This window comes from Heptranchias perlo, chromosome 35 (assembly GCF_035084215.1).
Source record: "Heptranchias perlo isolate sHepPer1 chromosome 35, sHepPer1.hap1, whole genome shotgun sequence".
NCBI classification, from domain to species: domain Eukaryota; kingdom Metazoa; phylum Chordata; class Chondrichthyes; order Hexanchiformes; family Hexanchidae; genus Heptranchias; species Heptranchias perlo.
Genome location: NC_090359.1, coordinates 17,341,780 through 17,354,549, shown reverse-complemented (window position 1 = coordinate 17,354,549; position 12,770 = coordinate 17,341,780). Strand labels below are relative to the sequence as shown.

The 12,770-nt window shown below is 46.4% G+C and overlaps 1 protein-coding gene and 2 non-coding genes across 3 annotated transcripts; 2 read left to right on the top strand and 1 right to left on the bottom strand.

The window, feature by feature from the left end:
- Positions 1–1,129: 1,129 nt before the first annotated feature.
- Positions 1,130–1,201, bottom strand: trnah-gug (transfer RNA histidin (anticodon GUG)). Its single transcript has one exon. It is a non-coding gene; the product is annotated as a tRNA-His (tRNA).
- Positions 1,202–6,689: 5,488 nt separating this feature from the next.
- On the top strand, positions 6,690–6,761 carry trnak-uuu (transfer RNA lysine (anticodon UUU)). The gene has a single exon. It is a non-coding gene; the product is annotated as a tRNA-Lys (tRNA).
- A 2,786-nt stretch (positions 6,762–9,547) lies between these two features.
- LOC137302148 (zona pellucida sperm-binding protein 3-like) lies at positions 9,548–10,948 on the top strand. The gene is made up of 7 exons (XM_067971817.1): positions 9,548–9,647; positions 9,739–9,916; positions 10,004–10,130; positions 10,211–10,290; positions 10,371–10,492; positions 10,565–10,699; positions 10,787–10,948. The coding sequence occupies exons 1-7, from the start codon at positions 9,641–9,643 to the stop codon at positions 10,903–10,905; spliced, it is 768 nt and encodes a 255-aa protein (XP_067827918.1). The 5' UTR covers positions 9,548–9,640; the 3' UTR covers positions 10,906–10,948.
- Positions 10,949–12,770: the final 1,822 nt, after the last annotated feature.

Sequence of the window (12,770 nt, the reverse complement as noted above, 5' to 3'; positions counted from 1 at the left end):
AGGGAAATAAGGAGATATTTTTTTACACAGCGAATTGTTATGATCTGGAACGCACTGCCTGAAAGGATGGTGGAGCTCGATTCAATCGTAACTTTAAAAGGAGAATTGGATAAATACTTGAGTATCTCCCCACAGATACTACCTGACCTGCTGAGTGTTGCCAGCAGTTTCTGAGTTCATTTTTGTGCTTTCACTGTCGCAGTTTTCCTGACAACCTGCAACTTGCCTCAAGGGCGCAGCTTCAAGCACAACTTTCTTGTGCTCTTCTCACACACAAGATCGCACTTTACTTTCCAACACACGCGCTTTAAAATCTGCCGTTTCCGCACACAGCGTCCTGCGCCACCAGAATTTGAAAGACCTTTCGCTCATGGCCTGTAATCGCTCCTTTTTCCCCACAGGCGCTCTTTACATTTATCCTCTACTCGATTCAATCGCATGTTTCAACAGAACTATTAAGATCAAGGCGGAACACTTCCGATCTTACTGCACCGCCCCAACTTGCCAAATGTGAACCTTTCAACCTCCATTCACAGCTCTGTCGCGCTGCCCGTCGCCCACGCAACTCAACTGCTGAGAGAAAAGAGCCAACAAGCATCAAAACAAAAACAAGTTCTTCAGTTACCATCCCCTGGATCACAAGATTCCCCAAGTAAATTTCGTGAACATTCGGGCGGCTGTCTTTCCAGAGACCAGCCCTGCTTTTTTTGTGTTTGTCTGTCGAGCGGTCACGCAGATCGAAATGTATCGACTGGTTTCAAGGCACAAATGAACATTGGTGCGAATGGGACATGTGCCCAATAGAAACAGCGGTCGGAGCAGAACAAACTTAAAGGCGTGAGATCGTGAAAGTGAATGTTAGAGTCGGCAATGGAGCAGGAAAGTGTCCATGAAATGGAAGGAGGAAAGTAAAGGCGGCCTATTGATTGTGGAAGGATGAAAAAGCTGGGAGAAGAGGCGGGTTTGAACTGTGGAACATCAAGTACAGGCATGTGAGAGTGCTGGGATTTGATGGAATAAATAGGTTTTCGCCACCAAAAACAATTTTTTTTTTCACGTATTTAGGATTGATCGATTGTTGCATTATATTTGCAAGCGCGGGAGAGAATAAAAGGAGCAGCGCACACTATGCCGTGACTCGGATTCGAACCGAGGTTGCTGCGGCCACAACGCAGAGTACTAACCACTATACGATCACGGCGCCACACGTCAGTGGCAAGTGATCTGCCCGAACTTTTTAAATAGCGCCTTTAAGGTAGCAAAACGTCCCAAGGCGCTTCACAGGAGCTTTTTTGAACAATATTTGACCCCGAGCCACAGAAGCAGATATTAGAAGCAAAATACTGCAGATGCTGGAAAGCTGAAATAAAAACAGAAAATGCTGTCAATAATCAGCAAGTCAGGCAGCGTCTGTGGAGAGAGAAACAGAGTTAACGTTTCAGGTCGATGACCCTTCGTCAGAACTGGAAAAGGTTGAAGATTAAACAGTTTTTAAGCAAGTAGAGAGCGTTTAAGGAGCATCTTGAGGGAGGAGAGAGAGGTCGAGAGGCGGGGAGGTTTCGGGAGGGAAATCCAGAGCTTTGGGCCCAGTCGGTTGAAGGCACGGCCGCCAATGGTGGAGCGATGAAAATCGTGGATGCGCAAGAGGCCTGAATTGGAGGAGCTCAGAGATCTCGGAGGGTTGTTGGGGTGGAGGAGGTTACAGAGATCGGGAGGGGCGAGGTCATGGAGGGATTTGAATACGAAGATGATCATTTAAAATTTGAGATGTTGGTGGACTGGGAACCAATGTAGGTCAGCGAGCAGAGGGGTTCTCCTCCTGAACGGTGGTTTGAATATTTGGAGGGGGAGGTGAAAAGTCTCTCGATTTGATATAATGATCCCACTTTTCAACTCGGTTGGAGATGGGGGCAGTAGTTTGCAAGGACCGAGAGGTCAAGGGTGAGTTTTTTGAGGAGGGTGTGATGACGCCAGATTTGAAGGGGAGGGGGACAGTACCTGAGGAGAGGGAACCGTTAACAATATTGGGCTAACATGGTGGCCAGGAAGGGAAGTTGGGTGGTCAGTAGTTTGGTGTGAATAGGGTCGAAGGAGTAGGGGATGGGTCTCATGGTCAAGATGAGCTCAGAGAGGGCAAGAGGGGAGATAGGAGAGAAACTAGAGAAAGATGTGAGTTCAGGGCTGGGGCAGGGGGAACCTTAGGGGAAGTTTAGCTTGTGGGTGGGGGAAGGGAGGGAAACGGCAGAGGCAGCTGAACGGATGGTCTCAGTGTTAGTGACAAAGAAATCCATGAGCTCGTCGCACTTGTAGTTGGAGGTGAGGGTGGAGGGGGCAGGGGAGAGGGGTTTAAGAAACCGGTTTGCAGTGAAGAGAAGCCGGGGTTATCTTTACATTCCAGGATGATCCTGGAATAGTGAGCAGTTTTGGCAGAGAGCAGGACCTGATGGTGCTTTAAGTGCTGCCGCCAGATCTGGCGATGAAAGGCAGAACAAGTTGTCCGCCATAGACGTTCAAGTCTGCGACCTTGGACTTAAAGGATGGGAGATGAGGCTGCACATCACATCCCTGAAACATTGTTACCCGTTTCTGTCTGAAACTGATGAGTGTGTAAATAGTAAGTAACAGAAAAAAAAAGTATTTTAAGCATCAAACTTAATTCTGATTATTATTATAGCATAAAACCTGAACAGCCCATCCCTCAAACACTGATATAAAACCAGTCCCAGGACCCTGAGTCACTGTGAAAATGCTGTGATCCCGACCTGATTCGAACTCGCAGTTTTCTGATCGGGAATCAGACGCTGTCAGTTGCGACAGGAGGTGGATCCGGATCCAGAGGAGGGAGATCGGTACCGACCGCCGCCGGGACTCTCGGAGGGCGAGAGGCGGAAGCAGCAGCAGCCAGACCGCCTCAACAGCAGCTCAGGATCCCCGCTCTCTCATCCAGCCGCTGCCGGCCGAGAGCTGCCGGTCCCGGCCTGAGCCGTGTCTGGGAGCCGCCTGCCGGTCTCTCTTTACTGAACGGGACCGATCCAGGTGCAGCTCACACACAGGCCCAGGAATCCCACTCCGGACAGATTCACTTCTTTAAACCTTGTTTAGATTCAGTGAATTGGGATTTAATTCAATCCTCATCTGCCCTCCGCTCTGTCAGTTCAGAACTTTATTTAAACCGATACTTGGAGCTCTGTTTTACAGGGTGTCGGCTGTTTAAATATTTCTCAGTCCCACTACTCCCATTCATAACACTTTTTGCTGCTAACTGCTGATTGATACAAAGTGCCCAGGAATTGGGGGATTTCTCCCGGGGACCGGGAACTGACTCGGATTCGGCTCAACCCTCAAATCCACAAAGTTTTTGTCACTGCTGCTGTACAGGATTAAAGGAAGGGACCGAACCAGAAGCGGTTTTAAATTATTACTGACAAATCAGGGTCAAAGGCAAATGATACAGTCTGCTTATCTACAGGGCTGAGTCCCTGCCCGCTTCACTATCTGTCTGTCTGTCTCCCGGTTTATCCGTCTGATTGAGTCTCTGCTTTATTCTCTGGCTCTTTGTTTGCTGTCTGCAGGCCTCCCGACCCGACTGACTGACTAACTACCGGACCGTGTGTCGGAATGAATGACTGGGACTGAGTGTCTGCCTATTTATGGACCTGAATGGCCACATTTCTCAGTTCCTGCCTTCGCTCTGTGTCACGGGCCTGTCGCTGTCTCTCAGGATGACAACACACCCACACCCTTCACACACCGCCTTTGACGACTGAACGCAGGTTTGCTCAGTCTGTCCCCGCAGCTCCTTCGGGAGTTTAATGATTTGGAAATGAAGAGTTTTTCCTGTGTGACTTGTGAAGTTTTGATCAGTGAAATGTTTGTGAAAGAGAAGGATTGAGAGCTTTTAGTGTGGGACAGAAGTGATGTTGTTTAACGGAGAAGCCACGCGATGCCAGAAAGTGAACAGCGGTTTCCGTCGTGCAGCGGTTATCATATTTGCCTCACACACGAAAAGTTCCTGGTTCGATCCCGGGTAGGGGTATTGTTTGGGAATTTGCTTCAGATGAATCTCCAGGGTGAGTTTTTTCTCCTGGAGAAAGGGAGCGATAATTGGTTATTTTTGTTAAATTTAACAACGGCTGCACCACATTCCTGGTGTCAGAAACTGTGAACATTTGAATCAGACGCTGAAAATACAGTCTTTAAAATGAGAACGGATGAAAGTTCATCACATGCAAAACACAATAACTTCCCCACGTGTCACTGTCACTCGGTAACCATGTTAGTATTCCAGTCAGTCTGCAGAAAGTTATCGCTTCATTAATGGCGATTACAACAATTATTCATCTTTCACAGAGTTTCATCAGTTTCGTGTGTTCATTTAATAAAGTTCATAATTGTTTTGTGAAAATTATTTTCCTGACCGAGAATCGAACCCACACCGCGGCGGTGAGAGCCCCGAATCCGAACCACCAGATGCCGCGCAGTGGGTCGAGTCACGGATCGGCACAGTTGAGACAAAGAACAAATTAAAAGTAGAAACAGAAAATGTTGCGAACTCTCAGCAGGTCAGACAGCCTCTGTGGAGAGAGAAACAGAGGGAATGTTTCAGGTCGGTGACCTTTCATCAGAACTCGCTCCACAGATGCTGCCTGACCGGCTGAGTGTATCCGGCATTTTCTGTTTATAGTTCAGATTTCCAGAATCCGCAGCACTTTACTTTTGAAATTAAAAAGTAGCCCAAGTTGATGAAAGTTGCACCAGTGAAAATCCTGGGTGGAGATTTAGAGGATGCGACAGTGGGAAGGGCTGGACTGCGATTCGAACAGTCCTCCAAGCAAATTTCGGGGAAGTCATCGAAATTTAAAAGAGAACTTGGAACGGGAATAGAACGACAGGCTCACGTGACAGGGCATTGGTATTCGGAATGTCCAAAATGCAGTCCCCACTGCTCTGATTACCTGAATCAGACAAATAGTAATTCACAACACAGGACAAATCCATTTGATTTGAGTTTTGGAAACCCATTCACGACAGCAGCTGTCTCCCATCAGTTTACTTTTCCAAACTAAAGGGTGTGAAGCTTGCACGAGTGATGATCTGTGCTGTATTATTTCTGAGCAGCAGACTCACCTTGCCCCATCAATGCCTATTTGTTGGAAGGCGCAGTCCCCATTGGTCGAGGGGATCGGTTTCTCGAGCTGTGATTCACCATCCTCTATTTCAGGAATATTCCGGTTTGCTGAAAATGAGATGAGATGAAACGAGCAGGTCCAACGAGCCGGTCTGTAACACAACACGGCATCGACAAAGTTGTCTCTTGCACTTACAGTGAAGCGGAGGGCAGTTTTCACCCTTAAACCAGCAAGTTAGGTGGCGCAGTAAATAGTGTAGATGGGAGCAGGAAGTAGTGAAGGGACATTGATGATTAAATGAGAGGGTAAAACTGTGGGAGATGGAGTTCAATGTGGGGAATTGTGATACAATCCACTTAGAACATTAAAAAGATAAATCAGAGTATTTTCTAAATGACGAGAAACTAGGAACTATGGAGGAGCAGAGAGGTTCAGGGGTCCATCTCCAGAAATCACTAAAAACTAGTGGACAGGTACAAAAAATAATTAATGGAATGTGAGCCTTCATCTCAAGGGGCTGGAATACAAAGGGTGGAAGTTATGATACAGATGCATAAAGCTCTGGTTAGACCACATCTGGAGAAATGCGTTCAGTTCTGGGCACCGTACCCCAGGAGGGACATATTGGCCTTGACTGGGTGTGGAACAGATTCACCAGAATGATACCGGGGCTAAAAGGGTTAAATTATGAGGACAGGTCTTGTCGACGAGACTTTTATTCCCTTGAGTATAGGAGGTTAAGGGGTGATCTAATTGAGATGTTTCAGAAGATAGGGGCGAGGGGAGTGTAAGAAGATGGTTTGTAGTGAAGAGAAGCCGGGGGTTATCTTTACATTCCAGGATGATCCTGGAATAGTGAGCAGTTTTGTCAGAGGAGAGCAGGACCCGATAGTGCTTTATGTGGTCCAGCCAGATCTGGTGATGAATGGTTAACCAGTTGTCCACCATAAATGTTCAAGTCTGCGTCCCTTCGGCTCACAGGAGTGGAAATGAGGGCAATACCAAGAGGATCGACCAGGGTGAGAGAAGAGGAATGGTTTTAATGGGGAGAAGGGCATCAAAGATGGAGGTGAGGGTCTGATCGAGCAGATGGGTAGCTGCAGAAATGTTGTGGTGAATGGAGGGCCAAAGGCTGGACAGTTAGGAATTTGAAAGTGCTGTTGTAAGTGACCTGGGGGAGAGTTTTTTCCAGGGATGAACACAGAAGGAAGTGGGTTAGTCCCACTCCCCTGCTCTTTCCCCATATCTCTCCAAATTTTTTCATGTCAACTATTCACTCAATTCCCTTTTGAAAGTTACGATTGAACCCACTTCCACCGCCCTTTCAGGCAGTGCGTTCCCGATCATAAAAACTCGCTGCGTAAAAAAATCTCTCCTCATTCCCCCGCCCGTGGCTTTTTTGCCCATTGATCTTAAATCTGTGTCCTCTGGTTATTAACCCTTCCATCACTGGAAACAGTTTCTCCTTATTTGCTGTATCAAAACCTGTCATAATCGTGAACCTCCATTAAACCTTCTGGGTGTAGTCTCAGTGCCCTTCCTGCTGACCATCCCTTCAGTTCCCAGGTGGTCTAGCGGTTAGGATTCCTGGCTTTTACCCAGGCGGCCCGGGTTCGACTCCCGGTGTGGGCACAATAGATTTTTAGTCCCAGCCTCGCAATTTGCCTGCAGTCCGGGCTGTGGCTGCTGCTTCCTCTCTCACTTCTGTGTCAGACCCACAATCACACTGAGAAATGAGGCAGACCACAGCTCTTAAAGGGACAGTGCACTAAAAGCAACAATGTCCAGACAGGTCACTCAGCAGCTCATGGCCAAGTGTTTGACTACAATCCTTTTATCATTCACTGTAAAACACGAGTCTCAGTGAAACACTCACAGAATATTCTGGAAAAACTCAGCGAGTCAGGCCGAATCTGTGGAGAGAACAGACCAATTAACTGAGAGTCTCAGTGAGACAAGGGTTCTAAAAACCTTCACTCACCTGACGAAGGAGGTAAGCTCCGAAAGCTTGTGATTTTCAAATAAAACTGTTGGACTATAACCTGGTGTTGTAAGATTCCTTACATCTGTGCAGTTTAGATCTCGCCTCAGACTTCAGATAAAAGGTTTGTTTCCTGGACACTCTGCTGGTGTCTCTCTGTCTCTCTTTACTTAGTTTCACCGCTCTCTACCTCCCTCTGCTGGTGTCTCTCTGTATCTCTGTACTCAGTTACACCGCTCTCTACCTCCCTCTGCTGGTGTCTCTCTGTATCTCTGTACTCAGTTACACCGCTCTCTACCTCCCTCTGCTGGTGTCTCTCTCTATCACTCAATCCGCTCTGTTTTTTTCTTCTTTTTTTCTTCTTGTTTTTTTTTCTTTTTTTTTCCCTTTTTTTTTACCGCAAGTTAAGGCAACAGGTGAATATCCACGAGAAGGCACGGAAAAGATAAGAGAAAAAGGTTTTTTTTTTCTTTTTTTTTTCTTTTTTGTTGAGAGTCCAGACCGCGGGGTCAATCCTTTTTTTTTGTTTTCTTCCAAATTAGGCCCCCCTTTTATAAGAAGGGGGGGTGTGGGTGTGCTTACAAACTAAAAACGCAAAGAAACCAAAACCAATTTTTCAAATTAAAACTTTATTCGCCTTGTCCAGGATGCACTCCAGCCCCTGCGGTGCCCACCGGTCGCGGAAAGCCTCAAGCGTACTGGCAGACACTGCGTGCTCCATCTCCAGGGCCACCCGGGCGCGGAGCATTCCACGGAAGAGAGGCAGACAGGCCGAGCGACCGCCCCCGTGGACCGCAAGCATCCTGGACCTGTGGATATCCAGGATGCACTCCAGTTTCGTCTCGTTTTCTCGTTTATCCTGGGACAATTGGAGTCAGGTGACTGCAGGTTTTGTATAAAAGGTGCTGGTTGGTGGGTAAAGTGATAGTTGAGTTGTTTGGTATCATGGGGGATTTTGTAGTGAGAGGTTTGTTCTCGGTGCTGGTGTTTGTTGCTCTGATATTTGGCAACAGTTTAGAGGCCAGAGATTTCCATGGAGAAGAGTAAAACCCACCCCTGTGCCCCAGAGAGTCCCTCCCTCTGTGCCTCCCTTTGGTTCCCATTTCAGTGTGTCTGAGGGGAGAAGTCTGTCTCCACTGCAGACTGTGATGGTGCAGTGTGGAGAGCAGAACCTGCTGGTGAGGGTAGACATGGATTTATTTAGAACCAGGCACCTGATTAAAGCTGCTGACCTGACCCTGGGGACAGCAGGTTGTCGGCCAACTGGGATCTACTCTCAGAACCACACTGTCCTCTTTGACTATGGGCTCCATGAATGTGGCAGCAGATTGCAGGTAATGTGATTCCTCAACTCTTGCTCCAATTTCACTGTGTAGATTACTGCCCACTCAGAACTCATTAACATTGGGGGAAACTCCAGCCACTGAGGAGATCCCTGAATGAAATCTGTGTATAAATTCTTGCCCACTGTTAAATATCACCCTGTGTGAAACTACTTCTTTATTTTGCCATGTCTATCTTAGCTTTACTTTTAAAGAACTTCAACTTGTCACTGAGGGACTGCACCTTTCTTAAATGGGTCATTACCACTCTCGAACTCTGAGATTCAATTCTATTGACCTTGAACCTTCACCGACATTTCTCCAAACCACTCTGTTCTTTTGTGCCTCAATTGATTTATCTTTTCCGTTCCTTCCTGTGGATATTCAGGCCTGCTGCCTCAACTTGTGGTCAATGAATGTTCAGTGTGGAAGTTCCTGTTGAGAATTCTCTTGAAAGATGAAACAAGTGGAATAATAATTGGGATACAATGTATTAAAGGGGAACTCCACTTTTGGTTATTATACCTGCCAATCCCCTTGATTCCATGGACACAGATGAGGTTTAAAAGTGATGTTGTGTTTTGTGCTCCATATCAGGGGTAACTTGAAGCCCCTTAAGGTGAAAGCTCTATTCTATATTGGAAAGAATGCTCATCAAATCTGGCAGTGCCAATCATTTCAGGGTTTCTGACTGCAGGCCTGAAGTCCCCTGTAATAGAAGGTGGACTGAGCAGAGTAACAGAGGCTGCTCCAGGCAACTTCAACCAATGGTGGAGCTGCTTCAATCATGTGTCATTGAGGAGCAGCTGAAACCCCTCAAACTGCTGCTTAACAGGGCAGGAAAATGACCAGAAAAAGATTTTGTCCAATGAAACCAGCTCTTCATTCCTTAACCTGATGTCTTTCAGATGGCTGGAGATTTCCTGGTCTACACCACCCACCTGAACCACACCCCAAATGCTCGTGGATCTGTCATTGTGAGAACTAATGGAGCAGTCATTCCCATTGAGTGCCACTATTTTAGGTAAGAATCTTTACTCTGTGGCAAATAAGGTCCACAGCAGGTGCAGTTCTTTGACGTTGTCCTGAAATTACACTCCTGTCCTACCAGGAAGGGCAATGTGAGCAGTGACCCTATCAAGCCCACCTGGATCCCATTCAGCTCGACCAAGTCTGGAGAAGGGCTTCTGTCATTCTCACTGCGTCTTATGAACGGTATGTGATGTGTGGATGGGGAGTGCTTTTCTGTTGTCTCCCACTGGGAGTTACATCCACTGTCTCCAACCCTTGTCCTCTTGTACTTCAGATGATTGGCTTACAGAGCGCACCTCGACTGTCTACTACCTGGGTGACCTCATTCACATTGAGGCCTCTGTTTCAATGACCAACCACATGCCCTTGAAGCTCTACATTGACAGCTGTGCAGCAACATTGAGCCCAGACAAGGATTCCACCCCAAGATACAACATCATTGACTACCATGGGTAAGGAGCTCTGTGTTCTCCAGCTGGTTATGTCTCAATAGGTTCACTTAATTCACTTTTTTTTCCTTTTTTTTAATCGTTCTTCAGTTGCCTCCTGGACAGCAAAGCTGAGGACTCCTTTTCAACCTTTGTGTTGCCAAGAGGTGAACGTGAGCTGGACAAACTCCAGTTTGACCTGGATGCGTTCCGCTTCTTTGGAGATGACCGTTCCTTGGTAAGAGGAAGCCAAACATTGGGTTCCCCATGTTGGGAGGAGGTCACTAAATAACAACTTGTATTGAATGTGTCCCTCAGATTTTCATCACCTGTCACCTGAAAGTTGCTGCAGTGGATCGGAGAGATTCCATGAACAAAGCTTGTACTTTCCAGAATATGTAAGTTCCCTCTCTCTCAGGGATGTGTTGTATTAAAAGATGATGGACAACCTGGTTGATAAATGGATTCTCTGGTTCAGCTGGACCCCATTGGAAGAATCGACCAATGACGTGTGTGCCTGTTGTCATCTGGGCAAGTGCAGTGCCACGAGGGAATTCCGACTTGATTCCAGAGGAAGGAGGGATCTTGTATCTGGACCTGGTAGGACATTGATCCTCTTGATTGTTGGAGGTCACCCTTTACCCTCTCTAACTGGAATGTTTGATATTGCAGGGAGTGATGCTGAATTGAAGTGGGAGGGTGAGGCCTCACTTGGACCCCTGGTCATTCTGGATCCTGATGTGACAGACCTGGCAACTGAGCCCCTTAATGAGGTTGAGCAAAGGATGCAGGAGAGGTCTCCAGGTGGTGAGTTGGCCGACTGCTAGTTTCCATTTTCCCTCCGTATTTCCTTCACTCACTGACCATTGGTTTTTTTCGTTCCTTTTTTTTAAGGTGTGGCGTTTGAGGTGGTCCTGATTTTGGCCGTGACTGTGACCGCTGTCTCTCTGATCTCTGCTTCTTTGGTCGCCTTGTTCCTGTACAGGAAACACAAGCAAACCCAGTTCAACTAGTTATCAAATGACTAATAAAGCAGTGACTACTTGTATCTTCTAATGGCTGGTTGCTCATTTTTCATTATCTGGCTCCAATCAGCATGCAATGGGTGCTTAATACTGTTAGTAACACTCCACACTCCTCCACAGTTCCTCCTGTTAGTGAAATGGGTTTTAATGGGTCCATGCAAGTAGTGGCAGAATGGCTGTTAATAGTGTATCCAGGCCCAGTCCAGGGATGGCTGCAGCAATGGGTGAAGGCTTGCCAGGCCCTCATTGTACAAGTCAATGAACTTTGAAGGGACAGTGGGACTGGCCTGAGGTACTGGTGCCAGCTGGTTGATGGCCCAATCATTTCCTTGGTGCTCTGTGGCTATTGATCAGTTGAATCCCCACACAGGCTCCAAACTCCAGTTAAACTTTCCTGTTTGGAGCTAATTGTCCAAACACCAATAGGATTGAAAGTCAGTGGACTTGGAACTCTCTTCCAAGACTGAAGATCTCTGCCGCTGGTGCAAAGATTCTTCTTTAGTGGGGCTGGGACTCCAGGTAGATTTCAAACGCCCAGTGTAAAGGTTAATGTACACGGGCCAATGATGTGCCCAGTGGGTACAGGCACAGAGAGTGCGAGGGACAGCGAGCCCAGCGGTTGTGATTTAACTCTGTTGGATTTGAATTTCACCTGTCTTTTGAGAAGACTGAAGTTTCTTTATGTTCAGCTTCTCCTCACGACAGGCCCTCGGGATTGTACTGTAAGTCGTTAGTCCTATTTTCAGATTACATTATTGTTTCATTCACTGTATTTGAGGGGTGGTCATTGGAACAGGAGTAGGTCATTTAGCCCCTCGAGCCTGGTCCACCATTCGATGAGATCATGGTTGATCTGTGACATAACTCCATATACCTGCCTTCGTCATACCCCTTACCTTCTTTGCATAACAACAAAATTTTAAGCTGAGATAATAGATTTAACAATTGAGCTAGCATCAACTGCCCTTTGTGGAAGAGTGTTCCTAACTTCTCCCACTCTTTGCGTGTAGAAGTGTCTCTTAACTTCACTCCTGAAAGTCCTGATTCTAATTTTTAGTTTATGTTCCCTGGTCGCTAAACTGGCTGTTTTTATAACTTTACAGTGAATTGGGTCCAATCCATGTCTGGGACACCCTTGCCTTGTGAAATACTGAAATTTGTTCATAAAAATATTCAGATTAATAAGAGACTGTTTAACTTTACTGAGCTGGGTTTTTCTTTTTGGTAAATCAGACATTCAGGGGGTCTATTAAACAGGATGGGAGCTGTTAGCAGTAAACACCCTCGCTTCAGACAACATTCTTTGGCGGGTGGAAACCACTTCTCCATTTAAATCAAATCATGGTAATATTTTACTTGAGGTATAATCACTGAAGTTTAGTGTTTAAACATAGCAGGAGATCCAGGCTTGTTCTGTTGAAGTAGAATAACAATGAGTTAGTGGGAACTTTTAACAATAGCAATTCATTTCTGCTCACTACACACTGAAGGTGATTTTTCTTCCAGTGGAAACTGCAGTCAGACGGCCCCTCCTCACTTTCACTCTGAGCTTCCTCACACTATTGATAAATAGTGTTCGGAAACTTTAAACCCAATAGATGACAATACATTCAAGTGTAGTGTCGCTCCATCCTACCCTCTTCTGACTGTTGTCTGATTTACATATAAACATTTCAGGGAGACTTTACAAAGTGCATACACTGGCCAGGTCACCAGGAGAACTACTTTGGGATATTTTTATAATGTTGCAAAAAAATACCATGTAGAAATGCTTCAAGAATTCATTTTCAATGAAGCTTTGGATCTTACAGGACAGAAACAGGTGACTTTCCTCTCTCCCCTCATCCAATTTA

Excerpts from the sequence above, each read along its gene's own strand:
- LOC137302148 (XM_067971817.1), top strand. Across the intron at positions 10,131-10,210 it reads TTGGAGATGACCGTTCCTTG|ATTTTCATCACCTGTCACCT; the intron begins GTAAGAGGAAGC and ends TGTGTCCCTCAG. Across the intron at positions 10,493-10,564 it reads GGATCTTGTATCTGGACCTG|GGAGTGATGCTGAATTGAAG; the intron begins GTAGGACATTGA and ends TTGATATTGCAG.